This window comes from Saccopteryx bilineata, chromosome 2 (genome assembly GCF_036850765.1).
Source record: "Saccopteryx bilineata isolate mSacBil1 chromosome 2, mSacBil1_pri_phased_curated, whole genome shotgun sequence".
Classification (NCBI taxonomy): Eukaryota; Metazoa; Chordata; class Mammalia; order Chiroptera; family Emballonuridae; genus Saccopteryx; species Saccopteryx bilineata.
In genome coordinates, this window is record NC_089491.1 from 85,272,560 (window position 1) to 85,299,935 (window position 27,376).

The following is a 27,376-nucleotide window of genomic DNA, read 5'->3' on the forward strand; positions in this document are numbered from 1 at the left end:
GTGAATTAATTAAATCTTCCCAGTGAAAGCAGAAAAATTACCTCCCTTCTATCTGGTTTTTCTTTAGCTCAAACAAATGTGTGAGCACAACTCCCATTTAAAAAAAAACCCACAACAAAACTTGATGGTTATTACAATACATCAGAGCTATAGAATGATGTCAGCATCCAATTACCCAAATTTTACAACTAGCCAATGAAAGCACATGTTCCTATAAAAATTATTCATCAATATTTGAAAGCTAATCAGGTGTCATTCAAAAAAAATTTTTTTGCACATTCTACTTCAATTAACTTGCCTTTTGAAATTCTTACTTTAGATAACACACTTTCAACTTACAGTTCTGAGGGAACCTCTTTTAACTCATGAGAGCAAGTTTATTAGACTCAGCACACGAGCCCCCAAAATGTGTAGAAAGACCTACTCATCACACTGTTCTTTCCCTTCAACTTTGTTTATTGATGTACTGAACATGAAAAAGTACAAAGAATCCAAACACAAAAAGAAAACATGTACAGCCTCTTAAATACTCAACAGAATATATTTTCTATTCCAACAGATGTGAATTAAGTCATACTGTACAACTTCAAATAAATACCAGCCTTACATTTTATTAAGTGCTCTGATAAACACTGTAAAGTGAAGCACAATTTGCATGCCCTCTCATCAATGCCTTGGTTTGCTACAGTAGTATAGGAAAGAAGCATGTAGATGCTGTTTTCCCATGAGGGAAACCTTATTTTTTAAGTATATACATGTATTTAGTTTTTCAGTTTTTTTTATTTTTTTTTAAACGCAGAAGGTTAACTCTGACACTCTAAATGCACCTAAGGATATGAGAAAGTGCTAAGCCAATTGATTTCTGATTAGCATTGAGTGGGTCAGCATGAAAACTTGCTTATTCACTTTAGCACGCGCCTCACAGTATATGTACTGTACTATACTGAAAATTTTTATAACTACAGTTTTAAATAATAAAAAATAAAACAACACAACTGCAAAGATAATGTACAACTATGTTATGCATAGCACATTGCCTGTTCTAAGGGGAAGCATGTGAGCATCTCAGTTTATACAAAAAGCAGGATGTAACTATATAGTTCTCAGTGCATCCTGATGAAGGCAGTTTTGCCTTCAGCTTTTTTGAAAATTTATTATAAGCTAGATGCTAATCAGAAAATATTTTGTATTTTTTAAAATTTCTTTCATACATGGTAAAGACTTATTTATTTCCCCAAATAGTGGTTTAAGCATCATACAAAGTTAAATTTCAATAGCATACAGATATTTATGATTTTGTATGAAAAATGTAAGGAAATTTGTTCAAAACCTATGGTTATACTCATTTTCTTTTTACCACAAACATATTTATAAACGAAAATGTAGCATCACCATAAACAGCTGAAGCTAGACTATCTACAGACAAAATTAGCAACAAATCTGATGCACTGTAAATTCAAGTCCTCAGGACAACAAAAGTGATTAAGCAAGACCTCAAGTAACAATGTTAATGTCATTTACAAAGGAAAAAACTGATACAAAAACATTCAAAACCTGAACATCACTTGGCATGTAAGGGGAAAATAAATCAAATTAGCTGAAAGGGTCATAAACACAAGGTCTTATTTACATTACACAAAGCTCAGGTGTTAGCCTTGAACATAACTTTCAAAATACCTTCAAATATATCCAACTCAGATCACTTTTGCCGATTTGCTGCAGTACAAATCATGTGCAACATCTTTTTTCCTTAAGACAAAACAATTCTTCAAACAATACTGCAAGTACATCACTAAACACCATGAGCTCTATCTGAAGGGATTTCTTTAGGAAGAACAGATTTTTTCCCCCATTTCTCAGTAATTTAAATTTCTTGCCTGCTCTTATATATTCTTTTGTAAATTTTTTTTATTTGTTTCAAAATCACAAATCAATGTGAGCCACCTATCACGTAATAACCAGGATGATCAGACACTCCACTGGTGATTACAAAAACGAAACCAGCAGTGTTTATTTCCCCATTGATTCTATTCCTTTCATACAAAGATCTCAAAAGTATTTTCTACATCATAAATCTTTCTAAATTTTCCAACCGCTGCAAATTTCCTGGTAAATTTTAAAAGCTCACTAGGTGTCATATGAAGAGATTTCTCAAAGTATTCAAGTCAAAATATTTGTTCCAGGACCAGTAAAAAGTTTCTCCAAATTTTCTTTTTTATAAAAATAGATGCTTTTTTTAAACCCACATCAAAGAGGCTCTTATCTCTTTGGCAAGGTACTGCTTTACGAAAAGTTCTCCAGTATTCTTACAATAAGCGTTTATAATGTAGCCCCCCCTTCCCCAACCCAAATCATAACTATAAAATAAATACTGTTTTTAACTTCATAAATAAAAATGTAAACTTCAAAATACTTTTCTTAGACATAACAGAGATGCTTTAAATGTAAACAAAACACAAAGCTAATCAGTAAAAGAATAAAAGGGGGAAAAAAGACACAACCAACTGAAGAATTACAACACAAAGCCTCAATATTTTACTCACAGGTTCAAGGCAGTTATGTAAAAAGAAAAGAAATGTCTTCCCTTAGCTGAAACACTTTAAAAGGTCCACCTTCTTCAAAGAAGGCAATAGAATGCAATGTGACAGGTAAAAACCCTGTACCTCTTGTCCATATTCAAACATAAAAGATATTTAAGAAGTTTTAATTCAAATACTAGCAATAAAAAATCTCACATATTTCTTAGGATGCTAAGTAGTCGTTTTATCCCCATCTCAACACTGACTTACAAAGACATTTACTAATGTATAAAGTTTCTCTTAACTTGCCTTTGTTGTATAGTTTTCATATATAAATGGACTGAGGACAAGAGCTCTTTAGGCTTTGTGCGTTTTGTTGGTCTTAAAGGAGACCTGCAGTACTCTGTCTCCCAGACGGTATCCATTGAGGCTAGCTATTGCCATGGCGGCCTCATCATAGTTTGTCATAGTCACAAATCCGAAACCTTTGCATTTATTGGTGTTAAAGTCACGGATGACCTTCACGTTGGTGACAGCTCCAAAAGGCCCAAACATTTGCCACAGGATACTCTCGTCTGCGTCAGGAGCCAGGTTGTACACAAAAATACACCATCCTGTCCCTGGGTGTCCGGGGATATTAATTCCAGCCAAACTGGTCATTCCATCAATGGTCATTGGAGAAAACCTACTAAACAAAATAGGAAAAACAAACACACACATACACACAATAGAAATAGGTTGGTTACAGTAATGGACTTTATTTCTTTTCCCTTTCCCATCCCAAAGTTTTAATAACTCCTCCCCCCCCACCCACCCCCACCCCCCGCCGCCCAACAGATACATACAACTATTTGATGTTTCAACCAAAATCTGTGTGTGGCTTGCAGTGTGACATGCTATATACTATCAAGGTACTAAGAGTCATGAAATGGCCATTATATGCTGTACTGTATAATATTATCCACAATAGCAAAAGAAACATACTTAGAACTGGCTTCATGAATTTAAGCAGGACTTGGGGGAGGGGCGCAACACATGTAAACATGCTATAACGTCGCAATGCAATACAAAATAATGGGTATTAAAGACCAGGTGGCATCCAGTTATATAAAGATATTCCTTGAGTCAACTGTGCTTCAAAAAGTAGCTTTTCATAGGTTGTACATGCAAAAGAAAACCCAACACAAATTCATGAAGATAATCACTCCCCAAATCAAAGAAACTAATCACTTATGGGAAGGGAGTATGAGCATCATGAACCTCTATCATTACCTCTTTACTCCATAAGCCATATTGAGCAGATTGTCCAACCTGCAAAACACACATTTAGCAAATTTCAGTTTTTAATTTTTTCCCCTTGATGTTCAAGAAAACTGGGCTTGTTACTGCCATCTTCCAAGGGGTATTTGTATACTAATTGTATTTGGAGTCTAAAATTGGGGCTTTTCATAGAGAATAGGTACCAACTGTCATTAAAAAAACTAACTTCCAGTGGACACAGTTTGTCTCTACAAGGGTCACTGAAGCAAAAATATTGGTGGTCACTTGAAGAAATGTGGAGGTTCTGGAATAGTTAACATTTGGTGGGTTCTCATCTTCTGTCACTCAAGTTCTAAATGCTCCCACGCACCTGCAAGTACTTAACACTACTTTTAATTCTCATAACTATTGGTTCCTGAGTGTACTAAGGCACACAGTGAAGGCACTTGCCCAAGACCACAGGACTAGTAAATGGTGGGACTGAAACTGAAATTCTGCAGTTTACAGAATTCCATGAATTTCCCTTCAGTCTTCCGACTTTGAAAGACTTCCATTTCTTAGAACCTAAGTGGTGTTATAACAGGTAGAAAGAAGCTTATACACAACCTGAGCAAACTTCCCATTTCTCAATGTGCTCAGCTAAGATCCAGAAAAAGACGACATGCTTGGCCCCAGTGAGCAAACAAGGCAGCGGTCCAGACCCCAAGCCTGAGGCTTATATTGCTACAAGAAGTGTAGCCCTCCTCCAAGTGTAAGAAGCCACGTGGAAATAAACCAACCAGCCTGAACTTCTCTTAAATGTTTTAAAAAGAAAGTACTTGTGGTGGGTGGGCACTCTTTAAAACTCTGCATATCCTTTCCTACTTCAAAAATTAAGTGGATATGCCTGACCAGGTGGTGGCATAGTGGATAGAGCGCTGGACTCAGACGCAGAGGACCCAGGTTCGAAACCCTGAGGTTGCCAGCTTGAGCCCAAGGGTCACTGGCTTGAGCAAGAGATCACTCGCTCTGCTGTAGCCCCCTCCCTCCCTGGCAAGGCACATATAAGAAAGCGGTTAATGAACAACTAAGGTGCCACAACAAAGAATTGATGCTTTTCATCTCTTCCCCTTCCTGTCTGTCTGTCCATATCTGTCCCTCTCTCTCTCTGTCTCGGTCATAAAAAAAAAAAAAATTAAGTGGATTTTATGGTACTTTATTTATCAGTTTCAAAGAATTCCAAATTTCCACAGTGGATATCAATTAATTACATGTGTTTATAGGAGGTGGGCACAGCTTAATACATTGCCCATATTACCACCCTTAACTGCCACAATATTCAATACTCTCGAAGTAAGACCCTAGGATCAAGGAGACAATTTCTTCTCTTTTAATTCCTAGGTGAAAGATAAGTTTGAAAACTCAGTGTTTCGACCTTATTGTCTAAAAACCTGTGGCTTCAAGTAAAGCTGAAGTACACATGAGAAGCAACTCCTTCTGGTTTTATTAAAAGCCGGAAAACATCTCTTTTGGTCTTTCAGAATTGGTAAAAGAATCTCCCACATTCCTGTTGCTAATTACCTCTGGGCATTTTGTGTGCTTTATACAACTGTAAAGAAAGGCCTGGGCTGATGTCACGGAAAGGTGTAAGGACATGCAAGAAATCACAATGACAAAGGATCCTCATTCTGTGTGTCTGCTTTGTCCCACTATCCTCTCAAGATCTGGGAAGGTTCATCCCACTTTCCACTGAGCAGAGAGCACAGGCCTGGACCAATGCAGATTACAGGATGTATCCTGAATGAGTAAAAGCAATGAGGTCACTAACATTAATCTTAATTGTTTAATCCAGAATAAAAACTATCAGGAGAGCTGGTTGGGGGCCTGACTGCACAACAAGGGAGAAAGCACCTGAGTGGGAAGACTACACAGGTGGTAGGGCTTTGTTTTCATAGAGGTGATAACTGCTGTCAAAAATGCCATGTCTTTATACTCAGATATAAAGACCACAAATACCAGAGATAAAGATGCACACAAAACCATAAAGTAATAAGATACAGATAATTTCGTAAAATTGCTGGAATGATCAATACAGAATGCATTTAGCATATGATACTATGGAACAGAATAGCATACTGAGATACTGAGGTCTTCTTCAAAGTGCTAAGAGGTCCAGAGGAAGAAGTCACCTTTATTGATTTTCAAAATAGTTACATTATCTCTGGCTGTTAATTGGACCGAGCTAGGGACTGTCACACTCTGCCACCAGGAGCTTAGATGCCAACCAAAGTACAAAGACAGACTCTCTTAAGCAAGTTTTCGTTATTTTCAAGACAGGGCAGAAACCAAAACTACCCTAGAAGTGAATTACATGTGTTAAGGGCGAGATAACTCATTCCCCATTCTCCATCCCAGGAATCTGCAGGCAGGAGCCTGGGATTTTTATTCTAGGATCTCTGAGGACCCTCTCAGTGGGTCTCATATTTGTCCTACCTGTGAAATCCTATGTGATACCATGACCTTCACTGATTTCTTTACTCAATGCCTATTTTAGTCAAAATTCAGGCCTGTGGAACTTAAACCAAGTTATCTGCCTCTACCTCTACCTCTCGCCCTTATCACCCACACTTCTCTTTCATCAAGATGTGCAGGGAGGAGCATGGAATTTAAGAAACAAGATCTTAGTGATGCTGAAAATTCCTGCCTGCGTTCAGGTGAACTATCAGTTCTATCTGCTTGCTCAGCCGCACACACCATGTTTTTCATGAGGGCTGGGAGAAAGCAGGGGGGCTCCACATGCACACCCTGGAACCTAAGCCTCATAGCAGCTGGAAAACTGTAAACCAGGCGTTTATGAGAGATCGTGGCAGACACTACACTGTATTCTCTTGTAACTGCCTTACTTACAGTTCGCTCAGACATAAGGACCCCTCTTACTCTCTAGAATTACACATCTTTTCTGGGTCTGTCCAGAGCTCAAGAACAGTCCTCTTTTATGTGTGGACATTTAAAACTGGAAGCCAATTTTTAACGGAGACCAAATTAATAGCCTCCAGAATGACCACTGGGGTATGCATGATCACACACTGCAGTGCAGTGCCTATTAAATATGTTATTAAACTTTAAAAGTGAAGTATTCTCTACTCATATTTCATCGATGCACTGAATCCAGGACCCTCGCCTATTCCCCATGCACCACATACTTTCCTGAGGGAAGTCTGAGCAGTCCTCAAGGGACAATGACATTCTCACCTGTCCTTTAGTTTGGACTCAATCCACTTTACAAATAACACATTAAGTGGATTTGGAGGATTAGATATGTAAACCTTTAATTAAAATAATCCTTAAAAAAGAGGTAGCTTTAAAAAGATTCCTGCAAAAGTCATCATCATTGTCATGATCAGAGTAAGGGTGACAAGAGGAAAGGAAGCCCAAGAAAACTAGGAAAGGGAGAGCTGATTACTTCTTCTAGTCCTAGGACAAGCCGCATTGTGAGTTTAGACACAAGATGGTTCTATATGTCTCACAGGGAGTCAGACAGGAAGTTCAAAATTATTAAGATAATTTTATGACTCTTGCTTTAAAGTACTGTGTATTATTTATTAAGATATTGGTAAATGAAATATTAAGCCAGTAAGAATAATTAGCAAGACATTTGATATATTGTTTATCTTTATCCTATCTTTATGTTCTGTGTCAGATCCGGGTATGTGAGGTAATGAACACACTAGCACAAGCCTATGTGCATAAAATTTATGAAAATATATACACTGGGGATACATGTACAGACATTTGTTTAATAATAAAAATACAATCAATACTATCCCTAAGCAAGAGTTCTAATGGAACCATGGATTAGGAAGAGCATTCCTATGTCAAAGCTGGGAACTTATAAGCAGAAAATAGAATGAAGGTACCTGCATTTTCCGAGATATTTTTAGCTGACACACTATGGGAGTAAACACTATAATACACTATGACCCAAAGCAAATAAAATGTAAAACCAATTCAAATAAAAAATATAAAGAGAGATTACTTCTAATGGGTTAGAAAACAAAACTGTGGACCCTAAAAATAATGGTTCTCAAAACTGCTTCAGATCACTGACCAAGATCTGCTCTGAAGTTAAACCACAGAAAGATCATCAACTTACCCCCTTATCCAATTAGATGGTATCATCTGTCCTCTAAGAGAGAAAAAAGTTATTCAGGAGAATTGATACCAGTTTCTTCCAAAAGGAAATTGTGATAGTGCAACCAGCAAATGCCCTTAAATGCAACTCAAGTGCCGATTTAAAAGGCTCCTTGAAAAATGCATAAAGGCTTATGGAAACAGCACACAGGCCATTAGACCAGATCACATTCAATAAAATTAAAGCTGCTTCACAAGAGAAGAGATGAAAAAATTTGGCTGAAAGTTTAATTCAGATACCATTCCCAAGAATATACTTAAGGGGCTTAAATTACACCATCCATCCAAATAAATAAGAATGGTCTTATTTTGAAGACTGTAATCAATTAAATGAGTATATTAGATCAGCAGTGCCCATGTTAATTCTCTAATTATTCACACAGATTGAGTCATAAACTTCACAAGCCCACTTTTGAACTTAACCCATTTTACACAGATTTCAATTTTTTGACTTTAAAAGATAGGAATTTCATAAATATCAAAGGTATCCTTAATTATTATAATACTTATAATTTGTGTTCATCAATCTCTCTCAACTCCCAGGGTACTGTAACATAAAAACCCACAGAGAATTCCTTTGCATGTCCACTGGAAAGTGACAAACTGAAGGCTAAGAAAGAGCCTTAGGATATAGATATTAGTGAGAAAATATTTGTGTAATGACCTAGACCTAAACCAAAGAAAAGCAAAATACCAACAATACAAGCAAGTCCTTAATTCAAGAGTTGTTACGTGGTGAAAGAAGAATCAACCTTAATTTAATGGGTGTGTGTGGGGGGGGGGTGTCATGGTGATGACAGCCAAGTTTTTAAAGGTATTTGTAAGAAAGCAACCAAACACACACCAGGTTAAACCTGAACTCTAGGAATAAAGGCTCTCAGTTGCTTCTGGCTCACCTTTGCTGAGCTCAAAGACTAGTTCTTTACTTACTCTCTGGACAGAGATTTGGGAGGAATGGGAAGTACAGTAATACAGCGTGTCCGTAAAGTCATAGTGCACTTTTGACCGGTCACAGGAAAACAAAAGACGACAGAAATGTGAAATCTGCACCAAATAAAAGGAAAACCCTCCCAGTTTCTGTAGGACGATGTGGCAGCATGTGCACATGCGCAGATGATGACATTACACCATGTATACAGTGGAGCAGCCCACGACCATGCCAGTCGAGATGTGGACAGTACAGAGGAAAGTTCAGTGTGTTCTGTGGCTTGCTAAATTCGAATCCGTGACCAAAGTGCAATATGAATACCAGTGCGTTTATAACAAAGCACTACCACATAGGAATAACATTACTGGGTGGGATAAGCAGTTGAAGGAAACTGGCAGTTTGGTAGAGAAACCCCATTCTGGTAGGCCATCGGTCAGTGACGAGTCTGTAGATGCTATACGGTATAGCTACCTAAGGAGCCCTAAAAAATCTGTGCGTGAGCCCACATCGAACTGCACTGAATAGGTATGAAACTGGGAGAGTTTTCCTTTAATTTGGTGCAGATTTCACATTTCTATCGTCTTTTGTTGCTTTCCTGTGACCGGTCAAAAGTGCACCATGACTTTACGGACACACTGTATAGACAAATTAGGTATCTGGAAGGACAGTAAGACTCTTTCCTATTTTCTGAAACCAAATTTCCCTTGCAATAGACTGTTACTCCCTTTCCCTCCCAAAATTGTTTTTACAGGCATTGAGGAAGAATTTCCAAGTTAGTAACACATGGAGCTAAATGATAAAAGCTCAGAATGAGCACAAGATATTTGAAAAGCTATTAAATTTGACCATCAGAACATCCTGTAAAGCAAATAAAGCACAGCGCACACAGGGAGAGGGCTCTGCTGAGTTGAGAGAGCACTCGTGGTCATCAGCAACCTCCCTTGTGAGTCACCGACAGGCCTCGCTATTTCAATTGTCAGGAATGCTCCTGCTGATCCTGTCATTTCAGTCCCTTTGCCCAGTCTTCCTCAGAATTTCATCTTAATTCTAAGAACACAGTTTTACTTAATGACTACCATAAAACAAAAACCAGAGTTTAAATCGGAAACACCAAAAACAACAATTTAAATCAATACAGCCTTCTACTAACATCAAACATTTTATACTCTAAGTGTTAAAAATCCAGCAAGTTCCAAAGAACTGTCCTTTGCCCAGGAAAAACCTACAGAATTCCTTCAAATTTGTCTATGCTAAATTTGCAAAAAAGTTATTATTCACTTAAAGATGCCACCGAGGAAACCTACATGACATAGCTAAAAAAAGAAAAAAAAAAGAGGAAGAATAAAAGGCTTTGTAGGATCTCTTTCTCGCCAAGGGCAAGCATCAGGCAGCCCCACACAGCGCTCCCTCCAGCCCGATCACCACACCACCCACCACAAAGTGGCAGTTTCCTTCTGCCAATGCTTTTTTTTCTTTTTTTTTTTTTTAACTTCACAAAATTAAAGCAGAGAGTGAACACAAGGCTCAATCAATCAGCTGGTACCCAATCATGCAGTCCACAAACAGAGCCTTTTGAATGTACAGGGAAATCACCTCTTCTCCCAGAGCAAAAGCCCCCTAAGGAGGAATTTAACAGTGTTTATGGCAAATTTCTTTCTCATACTTTGGGTGACATAACTGAATGTTATTTTAAAGGGAGATATTTGACTAGTTTTTAATCCTCATTTTTTTTAGCACTTTAAATACCCCAATGGAAAAAATTCATGTGATTTGAACTAAAAAACACATTAACTCTCCTTATATTAAGATACATTTGTGACTATATCTTTGATAATTAATTCTTCTGATCCAACAAGAAAATCGATATGCAACTGTGATTAGAAAAAAAAATTATGATGGGGGTTAGATGGTATTATGGCCGCAATATACACCATATGGTAAAAAAAAAAAAAAAAGATTAAAAAATGTTCTGGAATATAAAATCTTGGGTGATTTTGCTTTGTGCTCTGTTTAACATCTTAAAGTCATGTTCTCACATGCAAATTAGGGACATTTTTTAAATGACTTTTGTTATGGTTGTTACCTAAGGATTAGAATAGAACGTGAAAATTTTGAATACGTATTTATACTTATCTACAAAACAGAATGTCTTCTTTGAGCTAAACAAGCATGGTCACTCCATGGACATAAACAGGGGTCTGAAAATTACCACCCACGGGCCAAATTCAGACTGCCATCTGTTTCAGTGTAGCCCAGGAACTAAGAATGGTTTCTGCATTTTTGAAGAGTTGTTTAAAAAAAAAAAAAAAAGAAAAGGAAATATATGCAGCAGAGACTGTGACCCACAAAGTCTAAAATATTTACTACCTGGCCCTGTACAGTGAAGGTTTGCCAACCTCCATAAAAATTTAAAAGAGGGAGAGGGACCCATTTGTAGAAACCTAATGTATTCAAATAGGTTATACAGCCTTAGTGGAGCACCTATTATAAACCAAAGTAACTGAAAGATCTTGACCTAAAAACGGGAACAGGAGAATAAAACCTAATCAAGAAAAAAGCTAAAAGAGGGAAATCGAAAGCACTGGAAACAGCTAAGAACCAGGTCAGGGCTTCTCAACCTTGGCTACATTGATGTTTTCGGCTGGATAAGTTGTTGTTGGGGACTATATCCACATCATAAGATGTTTAGCTGCATCTCTGGCCTCTTCCCACTAGATGCCAGTAGTACCCTCCACCCAAATTATGCCAACATAAATGACTCCAAACACTGCCAAATGGCCCCTGATGGGCAAAATTATACTACCCACCCTCCTGTCCCCCTGCCCTGTTGAGATTCATTGCTGTAGGATATTGTCCTTTTGTCTCCGCCTTCAATGTTAGCAAAAGACATTATTCCCCAAGTAGGTTTTCTCTGTGCCCATAAGAAAAAGGAAGAGAACAATAATAACAATAATAGCAAACTGGAGATCCTGTTAATAAAAGTATAGGAAAGTGAACCTGAGAGTTCTGGATTTAGTAGCTGGGCATAAGAACCAGACCAGACTTACCTAAAACGCTGTGCCTGCTGAGCTAATGGTCCTGGATACCTTCTGTTTGGAGACTGGTACAGCTGGGAAAGGATGGCCTGATTGGTTTTTTGGCTTGGATTATTAGCAAACTTTACAGTGATTGGCTCTGTGGCACCAGGAGGTTTCTGGCCGTTTAGGCCTTTGATAGCTTCTTCTGCCTCAATCCGCTTGTCAAATCGAATAAACCCTACACCCCTTGATATGCCTATGGTAGATTTGGGTAAGGATTTGGGAAAGAGAGAGTGGAAAGAGAGGAGGAAAAGAAGAAAGGATAAATTAATTTTTCCTTCTCAAGAATGTGTTTTCACCCACACATAACATCTGCCACAAAATCAGAGGAGGAGGAAAGTTTTACCTTCATTTGGTAGTAATTCAATCTAGAATCACCATTTTGTATTATTTAATGCATGAAGTTGCCCATATAATCTGAATACCCATTATCACATGCCTACCAATAAGCTAGGAAGAGAAAGCACACTGGTATGTCCATGTTTTCTCTCCCCCACCTTCTTGTTCTCCAAATACACTCTCTTTAATAATGTCAACAGCCTGCCTGAGTTTCATTTTACAAATTATGCTACTGGACAAAGCTCAAAAATGACAGGCACAGCAGCTCCCTTTCTTGTCACAAGGAGCACAGACACAGGCATTTGCTAAAAATGCTAAAAAGCTATTCTAAAAATACATGCACAGTGGTAGAAGGATTTATTTCAGCTAAATTTTTAAATAAAATTCAAACTAATAATATTATATAGGATACCAGTCCTTCAAGAAAAATGTCTGGAGGGGCTTTTCTGGTTTCCCAAAGCTTCTACACAGCTTTAAACTAGCCATACTTTATTAGAGAAATAATATTATATGGAGAACAAGAGGTAAAAGATCTCAATTTAAAAAATAAACAGAGAAGCAAAAATAACAGAGAAGCAAAGCCTCAAAGCTTTCTGGCTTTAGCAGCACTTCTCCTGACCCTGGAACGCCACTCCGTCTCATGCTGTTCCCACTCCGAGAGACTAGGAGATGGGAAAGCAAAGAGATGACCAAATACCTGTCCAGCTTTTGAGAAATGGTAGAGGGAAACCCAGCTCATTCCACTTAATTAGCTTAAACAGGCCAGTAGGGGTGGCCATAGCGGGCCATCACAAGATAAGCAGTTGCAGGGAAACACTTTCTTGGCAAGCAAACCGGTACTAGCAGAACCAGCTTGAGACTAGCAGCTAGCAAAGTCTATATGATTCAGAGTATATCACTGAAGAAAGAATGCGAGGTATAGGGAAAGACAGGCTGAGAAAATGCACTAGACCATCATGATTTATAGAAACTATAAAAAGGAATAAAGGTCTGTATGCTTTACAATTAATACTGTGTATGTTCAATGGCTTAAATTTTAATTCTAAGGTAGATAAGGAATTTTCTCCACATATGCTTCTATCAGCCCCGTCACGTTACCTTTCTATTTAAGCTCTACCTGTTGCACATTATCACCTGCTGGTTGTTTTCATTTCAAGTAAAGTGAATGATTTTTTTTATTGAAAGTCACAAGTATAAAGATGAAATGATGAATTGAAGGAAAACATATTCTTCTAGTTATCTTCTTAGCTCCTACTAAGAATTACTAACCCCTGGGACTTAACTAATTCCCTGAAGAAAGCATCAGATTAGCAATGAAACAGCATCTACAGAGCTGACTAAACAAGTGGTCCTAACACCTGAGCATGCACCTGACTAACCTGAAGGGCCTGGGAACACGCCCACCCTCAGAGTTCTATTCCTTAGGTTTTGGGTGGGGCCCAAGAATGTGCATTTCTAACAATGTTTCAGAAAGACGCTGCGGGTGCAGGAGCTCACTTGAGAACCACTGACTACACCAGGTGGCAAGGTAGGTCCCACCTGAGAGCCTAACTAGTACTCAGGATGGACTTGCAGTTCAGAGAATGACTTTCTGTAGCACAGGTGACATCTACTCTCAGTTCACTGGGTCCTCATTAAAAGGCATGAATGACATAAACAAGATAAAAGGGCATTTTTGTTAAAACAAATTTATCCAGATCTCTAAGCCTGGATTTCTACCATACCTCACTAGTGGTCTGTGTGATACAACAAACCATGAGAGAATGTATAAGGGAAATTATGAAATGTAGGTATGAAGAAAAGACTGTATTTTTATATACCCTCACTGGACTAAATTTTCTCCAAACAGCAAATTCTCCCAAGCGCATACGTGATGGTAGATATCGCTCTACCCAGAACTCTTTAAGTAGGGTGCTTAGCCTTCTATGAGTCTAATTAACAGCACAGAGTATCATATAACATGGGTGGCTTCTGATCAAACTTAACTGATCTTCACTTGAAGAATTAAAAACTTCCCCTGATTTTATTCTGTGGTTATCCAACTCTTCTAAAAACAAAATATGACACTCTAGAACACAAAGCATTTCTAGTGCTTTATCATGATAAGGAAGAGAGACAGAAGGAAAAAAAGAACAGGAAGAGTGAAAGAGGGTAGAGAGACGGAAGAAACAGAAAGAAAGAACAGAGGAGAACCTTCCCAGTGTCTTTTAAAAAACCCACAAAATCTTAATATGACTGCTCAAGTCTACAACACTACATGTGAGCATTTCCCCTCCTTGCTGTACTACTCTATTTTCAATATGTTTAAAAAAGATTAAGTATTGCATTTATAATAGAAAAATTACCTGTACTTTATTTTTAAAATCCATAATCACATCTATATTGCTAGCTTTTCTTTAACTAAAAGCCTTACAGAAGAGCTCCCTTACATACAAAAGTTCTAATAAATAGAAGTCTTCTCATTTCAGTTTGGTTTAAAGATGACATTAGATATAAAATAAATGGTTAACATTCAAAACTTCAAACTCTTACACAGGCCTGTACAACACAGCACAGACCTGGAATACAGCCTTAACAGCGATTACCAGCATAGCTGTAGCGTAATCCTCCCTTGGAGTACTAACTGCATGTTGCTGCATTAAATGATGCTTTTTACAAAAATACAATTGCTGATTAGTCCTTTATAAGGAGTAAGGGTGTTTTTTTTCACGCAGCAGCTTGGAAATGAAGATTATAGCACCCGTAAATTTATTACAAGCCATGAAACAGGCTTCGAACCTGCACCTTCGGGGTGGAAGTGACTCAAGCTCACTCACTACACAATTCTATTTTTATCCATGCATATTTATGAACAATCCAGCAGAAAATTGCATTTTCTGGCCCACATATACCTTTGATGTGTTCTTGAGGCAAGACTGCTATACGGGAAGGCAGAATATTTCACAATCTGCCAGTCAGAAAGGGTAAAAGGTTATCCAGAGTGGTTGCCCACTTACCAGTGACCTGGTCAACAAGAATACGAGAAGTAATGATGCGTCCATATTGTGAAAACAGCTGTTCCAACTCCTTCTGAGTCATCGTTTTCGGAAGTCCACTGACATACAAATTTGCATCTCTAATAGAAGCTGAACTTGGGCGAGCATAGGAAACCTAGAAAATGGAAATAAACATATATGCAAACTCAATTATCTCCCTTCAGAAACCTCAAAGGCTGCCTCAATTTAGTGGTGTTTCCATAAGAAGCACACAACAAACACTGAAGTTAAAGCAAGCAATCCTTGACAGTTTTAGTCACTGCTAAAGAAATTTCTAAACACATGGGAAATGCCATTGCCCTACCTGAAGAGAAGAAGATACTCACCTCTGGGTTTGTAAATTTCAAAACAGACCAGAGCTGCCCACAGCACAGTGCTACTTGTGGTCAACAGACCGTCCTGAATGGGGCGAAGCCCCTAAACTAGAGTTTTAGGCTCAAGTGAATGATTAAGTTTAAAGACTAAATTCATCTGATATTTTTGTGATCTGTTTTCAAGATTCTCCCTCCCATCTCTGGGGGTGGTGGTGCAACATTTTGAAACCCTGTAATTATTAAGAATGCCCTTTTTATTATTCCAAAATAGCTTCCTATCATTCCTAAATTCCCACAGATTTAAATATGTGAATGAGCTATATTACCTATTACCTACTGTCTTCTTGTCCACAAGTCTTTTTAAATTAACCTAGATTTCAAAAGACCTTAAGTCCCTTTATTGACTCTCTACATGCTACTTTATGTACCTTTTCAAAAAGCTTCCTATCTTTGAGAGATAGTACCCAAAATTCTACAAAAATGAAAGACAAGCCTGACCAGGTGGTGGCGCAGTAATAAAGCATGGGTCTGAGATGCTGAGGACCCAGGTTCAAAACCCTGGGGTCACCAGTTTGAGTGTGGGGTCAGACATGACCGCATGATCACTAGCTTGAGCCCAAGGTCTCTGGCTTGAAGTCCAAGGTTGCTGGTTTGAGCCAAGGGTCACTGGCTCAGCTGTAGCCTCCCAGTCAAGGCACATAGAAGAAAGCAATCAATGAACAACTAAGGTGCTGCAACGAAGAATTGATGCTTCTCATCTGTCTCCCTTCCTGTCTGTCCTTCCTCTCTCATTTTAAAAAAAAAAAAAAAAAGGAAAAAATAAGTCCAAGTGTATTTTTTTATTATCAACTTTCTTTATATAAACTCATTGCAGGAAGGAACTACAGCTCTCTTATCACTGTATCTTCAGTCTCTTGGCACATGATAGTTACTAAAATATTTGCTGCGTAAAGCCAATCCAATACCCCACTGATACTTGGGGTCCACAGCAGCTTACTGGACACCATAGCATTTAAGAGTCAGTTCATCAAATCATCCAGATTTTTCCCAAAGTGTAATTGATTGCTCTTTGTCTATAATCTAAAATCTACCAATTTTAGATAGCTCTGAGTCTTCACACGCTATTCCTGATCTCATTCTCTTTGGTTTAACTGGAAGCTCTTTTGGACTACCTGTAAAGATAGAAATTTCACAATATACTCCCATCTTCCAGATCGTTCATAAAAAAGACAAGTAGATCTAACTGTAGGACTGACCTACTGGGGTACCATGTTATAATAACTTCTGCCTCCTCATTTCATCCATTAGTTTCTACTTTTGTTTTTAATTGACTTTAGAGAGAGAAGGAGAGAGACAGGAACATTTTTTTCTGTAGGTACCCTGACCAGAGATGGAACTGGCAACCCCTACACTTCAGGACAATGCTCTAACCAACAGAGCTATACCTGGCCAGGGCAACTGGTATCTACTTTTAATCTATATACTTCATTGCTTATTCTAAAAAAATTTTCATTTTAAATAGCTCTTGATATGAAATATTTTCTCCATGGTTTAAATTATGCCCACCGTTCTTTAGCTCTTTGTATACTGATTCGATTTTTTTTCTGCTTTCCCAGAAAAATAAAAGCAAGCCTGGTTTTATACTACGTACTTTATAAAAAAGTCTTGCTACCTTTCACCGCTGCCCTAATAATGTGAACATTTAATATATTTATTCTTTACTCAATGTTTGCTTATTAACAAGTGAAAATTCACCTTATGTACCAAAAACTATACTTGGAAGTCATGTTAGCACTGTCCTATCCTACAGACAAAATGAATTTTGATAGTAATGGAGAGAAGACAGATAACTATTCATATGCTGCTCTTTTTTCCCTATGCCTAAATCCTTAAGAACAATGAACTTAAGGAACAATGAACTTGGGGAACTATAATGTAAGTGAAAAATATGAAGAACTCCAAGTCATCAACAAAACAACCGAAATGGAATCTAATCTAGGACAGCTATTCTCTGATAAAAACATAAAGCCAATGAATTATTTATTCAACCTTTGATGAATAATTGGCTACATGAGTAGCCAATTTCTTTTCTAAAGAACAATTCTCAATTATCTGGGTAGGCTAAAATCCCACCACCTGGACTCCCATGGTATCTAATGGACTTCCAAGGCTTTATGCAGGGGCAGAGAGATCACAGCAAGTCAGGTGTGAAGTCTGTGCCAGATCATGTGAATGAAATGTTCCCTTTTTGAAGAGCCACTTCCTATGGGCCACAGTGCAAACATCTATACATTCCCAAAATGAGAATAAGAACTTCCAATGACTGATGAAGCAGGGAGAGGCAGCCTCTCTCCATAAGCTCACACACAGTAAAATAGTTTAACAGTAGTTAAAGGGGACAGCTCTCTAACCAATGTGCCTGGCCTCAAAACTAGGTTCAATTCATTAAGGGCTCTGTGAACTTGGAAAAATTCTTGAAGTCGATTATCTCATAACTGTAGAATCTATATATGGTTATTAGGAATAATTAAATAAAATAATCTCTAATGCACATAAAATGCTGATCACAGAGCCAAAAAAACCTAGGTGATTATATTATAAATATTATTTATCTCTACATGCATTTGAAAATGTAGGTAAGATCCCAGATTATTAAATTTGAGAGTAACCTGAGTCCATTACTGTGTTCCAGAATAATTTACTCATGCAGTGACATTTACTGCTTTGTGCATTTCAGAGGAGTGTGGGTGGAGTGTTTTAAAAGTTATCCTAAAATATATTTAGGAAAACGGGTTTATATTTAGTGCTTATATAAAAGCTTTGAAAACATACTTGGGTTGGTTATGTTATCTGCTTTTATTTCTCCTTCAATGTCCAGTCTTTGGTTCACATTACTTCTTTAGTTCCCAGCCTGTACTGACTATATTTTCTTATTTCCTGTATTCTTGATGTATGGAAGGCTTTGATCCTGAAGAGACTACCCCTCCCAGGGAGAGCTAATTACTCAAGACTGTAAATGAGTCCCCTGTGAGCACACCTTTGATATATAAACCAACCAATCCAGAGCTCACACTACTATCTCTTTTACCTAACTCATACACCAAACCAGTTATTTCCCCTGCCCTAAATCACTCCAGGACCAGGTACCAGACAACTAGACACCATCCCTATAGCCCATTGCCCACAGCCCTCCAAAATTATTCAAACTATCTAGTGCTAAATTTATTCACCATAATCTACCCTGCCTCACCCTTTCCTTCCCACTAGAACCCCAATAAAGGCTCTGGCCCAGCTCTGACCTCTGACCATCCCTGGTGCTTTCCCATGTGGTCCTACATGACAAGTTGGGTTTCCTGTTGTTTCCAGAGACTTATAAGTATAAACTTCTTCCTATAACAATCATTTCCATGTCTGCATGTCTTACCATATCTAATTAAGACAAATCCTGGGTACAGTTTTAAGCACACAGCCACATTACAAGGGTTCCAAGAACAATAACAGATCTGCCCAGATCAGTATTTTTCAGTAACTTTGCCAATGAACTGTTTCCAATCACCATGGGCAGGACAGAGGTACTGAATTATAGGTAAACTCATGAGGTAACAAATAATATTTCCATTTACCTTACACTTAGGGGCTTCTGACACTTCATTGAAAAGCATTTTCTAATACAGTGTTTTGTTGGTGCCTCACAAAACCCTGTGTGGTAGGCAGGGCACATATTACTGTTTTATTGCTGGGAAAATAGGTATAAACAAAGTAAATAGCATGCCTACAGTTATATACAGTACTGAATTTTTTTTTTTTAAGTGAGAGGAGGAGCGATAGACTCCCACCTGCATGTGCCCTAACAGGGATCCACCTGGCAACCCCCCCCCACCCCCATCTGGGGCCAATACTTAAATCAACAGAGCTATCCTTAGCACCTGAGGCCCACATTCAGACCAACCAAGCCACTGGCTGCAGGAGAAGAAAAGAGAGAGAAAGGGGAGGGGAAGAGAAGCTGATGGTCTCTTCTTTTGTGAGCCCTGACCAGAGATCGAACCTGGGACATCTGCACACCAGGCCAATGCTCTATCCACTGAGCCAACTAGCCAGGGCCAACTGTTGAATTGTTGATTCAAATTCTGATCCTCTGACCCCATTTTCCTGTCTACTTGTCCAGTTTCTCTGCCACTAGGAGACACTAAAGTAACTTTCTTATCAGTACACTTGTTCTGAGAGTTTAGAAAAATTACATGCCTCTTGGTGGTTTCTTAAACACACAGAGTGAAATTGAGCATAGCAAAAAGCAAAATAGTACTAGAAATTATAATTAAGTCAGAAGTTACTTTTTTTTTGTTTTTTTAGTAAGAAGAAGAAAGAAAGTGCAAAAGAGAAAGAAACATCAATTTGTTGTTCCACTCACTATGCATTCATTAGTTGATTCTTGTATGTGCCCTGTGTGGGGATCGAACCCACAACCTTGGCATATCAGGATGACACTCTAACCAACTGAGTTCTACAGCCAGGACTTCATTTTCCATTAATATTTTGTAAAATGTCATATTTTAAAAACATAAGTGGCCACTAATAGCAATTAACTAGAGAAATTGCACATTAGAATTTTAAAATTATTTTTATTACTTTCTAGTTTTTAATGTAATTAAATGTTATGCATAACCCCACTCCATCCCTGTTCACCACCCATAAAACTGGAAGGGCAACTGCTCTACTCCCACACCCAGAGGCAGATTAAGGTCGGTTGAGGTCCTGGGCACAGAAGGAAATACTGTGCCCCTTAAAAAAAAAGGAGAAACAGGGAAAATAAAAATAACATGTTAACCATTATTTTTAAATAAATAAAAAACATTATGTATTATTCATGTTAAAATTGCACCTATGAAACCAAACTTGGGTGTCATTAGAAAGAAGTGTCAGACTGGAGTTTTGCGGGGCCCTTCAGAAGTTGGGGCCCGCTGTTAAATCTGCCTCTGCCCACACCAGTATGCTGTCTCACCCCGCAACTTTACTATTGGAGGGACTGAAGCAGCTCCCTTCCCCTGGCTCTATCAGGGATATGGCTATCATCAACATCCTCCCTCTTCCAAGAAAATATTTCTTCTTCTCCTTCTTCCACTTCAAAGGATTATAAACAGGAAATATATTTAAACCAAAGTACAAAGAAAACTTACAGTAGGATAATAACTTGCATCTTTGGAGAGTCAAGGAAGTTTCCGGACCAAATTTTGCATCTGGTAATTATCAGCAATCCTCTCCATTGTGATTTTTTTCTGCGGATTTGGAGCACCTACTGTTGCCTTGCTTTAATAGTCCTCTACAGAACCACACTTGCACTACCTAAACCCTCCAGTATTAAGTCTATCTCTGTGGTTTTTCAAGACTAAACCTAAGAGATGGTTTTGTTTTATGGCAAATTCTGTATTAGAATTACTTTAGTAAAATGAGCCTCCAGCACATGCCCCAGTGGGGTCAAAATAGCTACTCCTTCACCAAGTGCAAGCTGTTCTCCAACCTACATTCTCTGGATTAATAGATGGTTTTGGATTTTAAATTTTCACTGCCATTTAAACAGGTGAATTCTTAATGCCTGAGAAGCAAGGTTATGAAATGTCAAAACTACTAAGTGAAGGATCTAATTTAAGAGGCAGCTAGAGACTCTGTAATTTAAATATTTAAAGATGATACGGGGAGTACAACACTGAACACCAATCCATTCCAATGATCACAATCTGAAACTCAGGTTTATGCTGGAATTTCTCACAACCTTACAAGTGATATAATAAACACAGACAAGCAATACTGAGATTACTTGTGGAGAAAAGGGAGGCAGTTACAAGTTCCAGGCAAATTAATGCTCTGGCCAATGGCTTCTCAGTTTGTTCTTTACAAATGAGATCAGAGTGAATGAAACAGATAAAAATAAATTTATCAAGGTAATTAGGTCTCAAAAATGGAATAGTTTGAAACAGTGTACTTCTTATAATTAAAAACTCATTTCTTCATCAGCAACTAAAACTAATTAACATTAAACATTCAAGGACCAGTAACACATATGAAGAATGAACTATCAAAACACAAGTTAATCAAAATACACAGAATAAAAAGAAATGGAAATATCTTACGGATAATAACTGGTATTTCATTATATATACATAGTAAAGTATAAAATCTTTGTACATCACTTTCAATACAAGTCCACTTAAATGTTTTAGTCCAAAAACACAGCCACTCTCATTTTTCTGATTCATCAACAAAAAAGACCACTGACAGAGGACATTAATGCCAACAGATTAAGTTGATAAGGTCTGTATGTGAACAAAGCAAGTCCCTCTTTATTAAACTAAGGGCATTTGAAAAATCTTCCACTGGTGATACCACCACTGAACAATTTCTATCACTTGCCAATTACTGACCCAGGACTACAAACATCCTGAAAATTAGATACTTGCCACTTCATACTTTTTTGAGAAGCTGCATTCAATCTCTCCAGCTAAAAGGAGAGGACAAAGTCATAGTTATGCCTATTTAAACTGAGAGTTAATTGATGTTCATATCAAAAAATGGAGTCTTGATGGACTGTCTGAAAAATAACACTATCACTAAATCAAAGTTAGCTCTGACTCTAGTAGGCAGTTAACAAAGGTCTTACAACAACATCAAGGCTTTATAGACAGGTGACTGTACTGGTGCCTCCAAAAGAGCTCAGATGTAAAATACACAGAGGGATATAATCTCTAACCTCAATTCAGGCAACAGACCTCAAAATTCACCCAAAAGAAAAGAGTGTACTTTGATCTTCTAAATGTAAAACCCTAGCAGGAACAGGATTCAAACACACATCAAGGTCTACACATATCATACTCCAAGATTAGGTTCTGCATGAAGACAGACATGTTTCACAAAGGCTGCAAATGAGTACACCTGAGAGAACAGAGCATATGGAATTGTCAATCAGAAATGAAAAATTAGCTCTAGAAAAGGTGTCAAGAGCTAAAAGAAATAATCACACCTAATAGGAAGGCTTAGAGAAGGTATTATATATACATTAGGGTAGCTACCTTTAATAGGTATTTTAAAACACAGAATTTAGAAAAACTACAATGGAAAATACATATAAAACCTCAAATGTACTGACTGAGACTGAAGTTATTTAATTCTGACATCTACATGAAGACTGTGTTAATTCAAGTGAGTAGATCAGAGATACCAAGGAATACATTTGATCATGTCATGTTCTGCTAAAATTTCCTCAGGGGCTCCCTAATGCTTTAAGATTAATTCCAAATGTCTTATTAGTCCTTTATGATCAGGACATTGACTACATTTTCTAAATAAATACATACAACCTTCAATGCTTCCCAAAGTTTTCTGCTTTCTCACTTTCCCTGGTTGTTTCCAAAAATGCCAAACAAAAACCTGGATGGAGGATTCAGGGACTTTAACTCTTATCAAGGAGTTTTCCTTCATACCACTAGCTGCAACAGGCAGTCGAAATCATGCAAGTTTCTAATAAAATGACAGTTATTGGGAGGATGATCAGACATTTACAAGTAAATACCAGAAGAGATATTCAAGAAGGTAACAACCTTAGCATTGCTAAATCTTCTTATATATACATAAAATCTAAAATAAATCAAAATTAGTCATTCCATTACAACCATTACTATAGTACGTTTCTTCCATTAATAATGCCTAAGAATTATTTACATGTTTGAGAAAATCTAATACTCGTGGGGAGAGTGGAGTTGAAGACAGAAAAATCTAAGAATCCTGAGATTAGTGCTTTACACCAATGAAATTAAAATACCCAGAATAGTCAGAATCTCTTAGGTATTAAACATGTCTGATATATATATATATATATACACACACACACACACACACACACACACACACACACACACACCATCTAACAGAAAGTGAAAACAGCAAGAGGTTGTTTTACACTAGAGAGGCTGCCCAGCTTCATATCATGTTCAAGTTTTAGGGCAACATATGAAATAAACTTCAAGGCAGTTGATTCTTATATCAAGTTAAAGATGAAGCTAAGAATACTGTCATAAGTGACCACAGATGGCATTTTTAAAAGCAATACTAAACCTACTGAATATCCACGGAAAAATAAAAGTATTCCGGTTGAAAGACTTGTACCAAGCAACCAATCATAAACTGGAGACTTGGCAAACTAGATTTCCTCTTTCACACATCTTAAACTCTGCCTCTGAAAAATTGCACCAAACAGAATTAAATGCTGCCGAAAAGTTTTATTCATGTGTATCAATTAAATGAGGGTCCAAATAGGCTCTCCTGACAGACATCTTCATTCTTTATTGAAGTGTGGTAGTTGGCAGATCCTATCTGCCCTCTGATTGCAGCTTCTGCTTGGCTGCAGTACACATTTAGTTCAAAAAGGGCTCCCATGCTGAAAAAGCAAACAGGAAGTCCACGGTACAGATATTCTTGAAATGTAACTTAGAAAAGCCACAAATGCCTTCCAAATTCCTAAAGACCTCTACATGTAAAGAATTTCACAAAAAATAAAACACAAGCAGGGCAATGGTATGGACGTGCACCTGAAAGAGTGCTGGAAGTTAAATCAAATCCACAGGGCAGTCGTTAGCCATTCCAAGGTCTAAGTAGGAATCTGTCAATCAAAGTGTTCCATAATCCACTTCCAAACCCAAAGTCATCACTTAGCCCATTAAAATTTTAGAAAGTGATTACACTGAACGGGCACACACAAAAAATAGATTGGAGTTTCAGCTGTAACCAGCAAAAGTCCATTCTCCTCTCTCTGCCTTAGGAAGTGTCAGTAGTGGTTAAGAAAACAGACTCTCTTACTTTAAACATTAAAAATGTCAAATGATCCTGTATTTATTTGGGCACATAGTCTTTAAAATTTTTTAAACAACATGAATAGGAGGCAGAAGAAAATGTGTTGTTACTGGAGAAGCTCTGGCTACAACACAGTATTCCATATAGTGGTGGCTTACAGCAAAGCCCTCCAAAGCTAAGGAGTAACAACATAGCACGGAGTCACACCGAGCTAGGTTAGGTCTCAGCTCTGTTGCTTACCAGTTAAATAGCTCTGAAATAATTCCCTTAGGTCCTTTGAAACCTTTATTTCTTTGTATTTGATGTTTGATAGTCCTTACCTCACAGGGACCTTACAAGGATTAAATAGAGCAATAAAACTATTAACACAGAGCTGGAGAATCATAGTAACATTTTAATTATAATAATTTCACATGTATATAAAATCGTAACAACACAGATAATGATAGCCCCTAATACTTAAGTGCTTGCCGTGTGCCAGGCACTATTCTGGGCATGTTACATATACTAACTCAACTGATCCTCACAAGTATATAAATTGGGTATTATTACCAGTGTTCCCATTTTATGGAAAAAAACCCTCAAATATTCCTAGTGTCTCTTAGATCGGGTAAGACAATAAAGTGGGAGAACTTGACATAAGGAAGAGGTATCACTTTAACAACAGTTCAGAGATGAAATAAAAAAGGCTTTTTCCAAATGCATGGCAGTTATTATCAAAATTAATTGTTATATTACAATTTTTAAAGCAAATTTTTACAATATTTACAAAGACTTACAAGGATTTCCAAAGAAAATGGCAGATGAGAGAGAACACATGACAGTCTGAAGCCTGAGGAAAGGCTGCCTTGTCATTCAGAGGGTCGACAACCCAGCACCTTCAAGCGGGCTGATACAAAAGGTCAGCTGAATTTTACTTCCCCAGTTAAAAGATCACATACTAAATACCGCCACTTCCTCATTCTCTCTCATGGAGATCTGCTAGAGCCCAAAGTGAGATGCAGGATGAGAAACAGAGGATGCTTTTGGGGGGGGGGGGGGGCAGTGGTAGAAATGATAAAGGGACTTCATGGAATAGTGCCTAATTTAAGATTAAGGTTATACGGATGTTTCTGAATGTGGAATGGACTACAAGTCACCAAGCAGTCAGTACCTAATGACAATATGATTTTGCAGTAATAAAACACACTAAGAAGGCTACACCAGTAAGCAGTATTGTGAACTTTTCATTTTAGCCATTTGCATTAAATATATAGGATGGGGACGCAAGAGAGACTTAAAGAAGGGAATTCTCAGTACTGAGCACTCTACGCAGGTGTGTTTGGGGCTTCTTCTCTACTGCCAAAACAGCAGGCTGCCTCCATGCCTCCTTCCAGGCTGACAAGACTGAATATCACATACCAAGCTTTTATATATTATTAGGCTTTAAGCTCCTAAAGGGTTGAAACTATAGTAATTCTTATATGTATGTCTTACACCCCCCCCCCCAAGTAGGCACTCCAGTACCCACTGAATAAGTTCCCTGGCATCCTGCAGGGGCTATTTCTGAAGTACCTCTCAGGCAAGATGATTAGAAGGTGTGATACTCGCCTAAACAACCTGGATTTTCATGCTTCTTTGGAAATAGTACATGCTGAATTGGCTTACAGAAAGAAAAAAAATAGATGTATTCATCCAATTCTTCGAAAGCCATTCTCCAGTAATGGCTTCTTAAGGGTTCTTTCAGGATTCCGAAATTTGATCAGATGCAATCTCCCAGCAAAAGCTGCACTGTCAAGATGCCTGCCACAACATTACCTTCAAAAATAAACTTTAATTTATGTAGTGTTTGAGTATCCAGTATATCTAAGGCACTGTCAACAGATTAAAATGCTGAGTTAGAAAGTTAAACCCAAGGAAGGACTACATAGTACCTGGTGTAGGTAGACTGGAGCTGTTTAAGAATAACAGCCAACTAGTACTGGTTGGTAAAGTACAGAAAAGAAAAAGGTTCTCAACAAGGCAATTTCAGTGGGTTACACACTGTAGGGCTTTCAAATACATACTCCTTCATTTAAGGCTAGATGGGGGGCGGGATAAATGACAGAAAGACAAATGATAGACACAGACACAGACAGATGGACATTTTGCACAAAATCTTACAGAAAGGGATAACAAAAGTTAAATCTTCATTTATTGTAGAAAAGAAAAAGCAAGAAAGTCCTTTACATAACCTTCATTTGACTAGATTTTTAATGAACAGTAACGCCTACCAAGAAGTGAGAGTTGCACTTTAATTTCACTTAAATTGTGAATTTTTCCATCTTTGAGCATCTAAAGCAGGTTTCTACTATTTTTTATAAGCTACATATAGAAACTTCCTCATTCAAGTGTTATAAATAAAAGCGTATGTGTTCTGTGAGGTGCTCTGAAGACAGATGCCTGCCCTCAGAGAACAGACCACAAATAGGAGAAAAAGGTAATGTGCAGTGAAAAATAAATGCTTTTATGCAATAAAACTTGGCAAACAATGACAAGTTATAGGAAGAGAATGACCCAAGGAAGAAGATCCAGATTTCGCATGAGGATGAAGATTCCAGTTGAGCCAAGATAAAAATTTCCATAGGACAATGACAACACTGGAATAGTGAGCTCGGGCAGATTCTAGAGCCCTTTAATGTCAGGTGAAGCTTTTATGAGTGGGAGGATGACAGTCTACAAAAATGTGTCTATGTCATATCCCTGAAAAATATGGAAACAGCTTTCCCAATGTAAGCTAGGTGAGGAGAATGGTCAAAATCAATGTGGCAATAACAAGCTAATTTAAATGCCATCTATAATAAATTCCTTTTCGTTCTATAACTACAAGAAAAACTGTTTTGCTACAATGTTCATGCAAATAGCCAAGTCTTCTTTG

General features: G+C 37.8%; 1 protein-coding gene across 10 annotated transcripts in view; it reads right to left on the bottom strand.

The window, feature by feature from the left end:
• Nucleotides 1-2,389: 2,389 nt before the first annotated feature.
• The window catches only part of ELAVL2 (ELAV like RNA binding protein 2), a 165,727-nt gene continuing 140,740 nt past the window's right edge, over nt 2,390-27,376 (bottom strand). For 6 of the 10 annotated variants that reach the window (XM_066257359.1, XM_066257366.1, XM_066257365.1 and 3 more), the window contains 4 exons: nt 15,290-15,443; nt 11,925-12,150; nt 3,792-3,830; nt 2,390-3,207 (listed from right to left, as the gene is read on the bottom strand). In XM_066257359.1, the coding sequence (XP_066113456.1) occupies nt 2,877-3,207; nt 3,792-3,830; nt 11,925-12,150; nt 15,290-15,443 (750 nt within the window). In that variant the 3' untranslated portion in view covers nt 2,390-2,876. The remainder of the gene's footprint in view (nt 3,208-3,791; nt 3,831-11,924; nt 12,151-15,289; nt 15,444-27,376) is intronic. The other 4 variants (XM_066257362.1, XM_066257360.1, XM_066257364.1 and 1 more) reach the window with 3 other exon arrangements.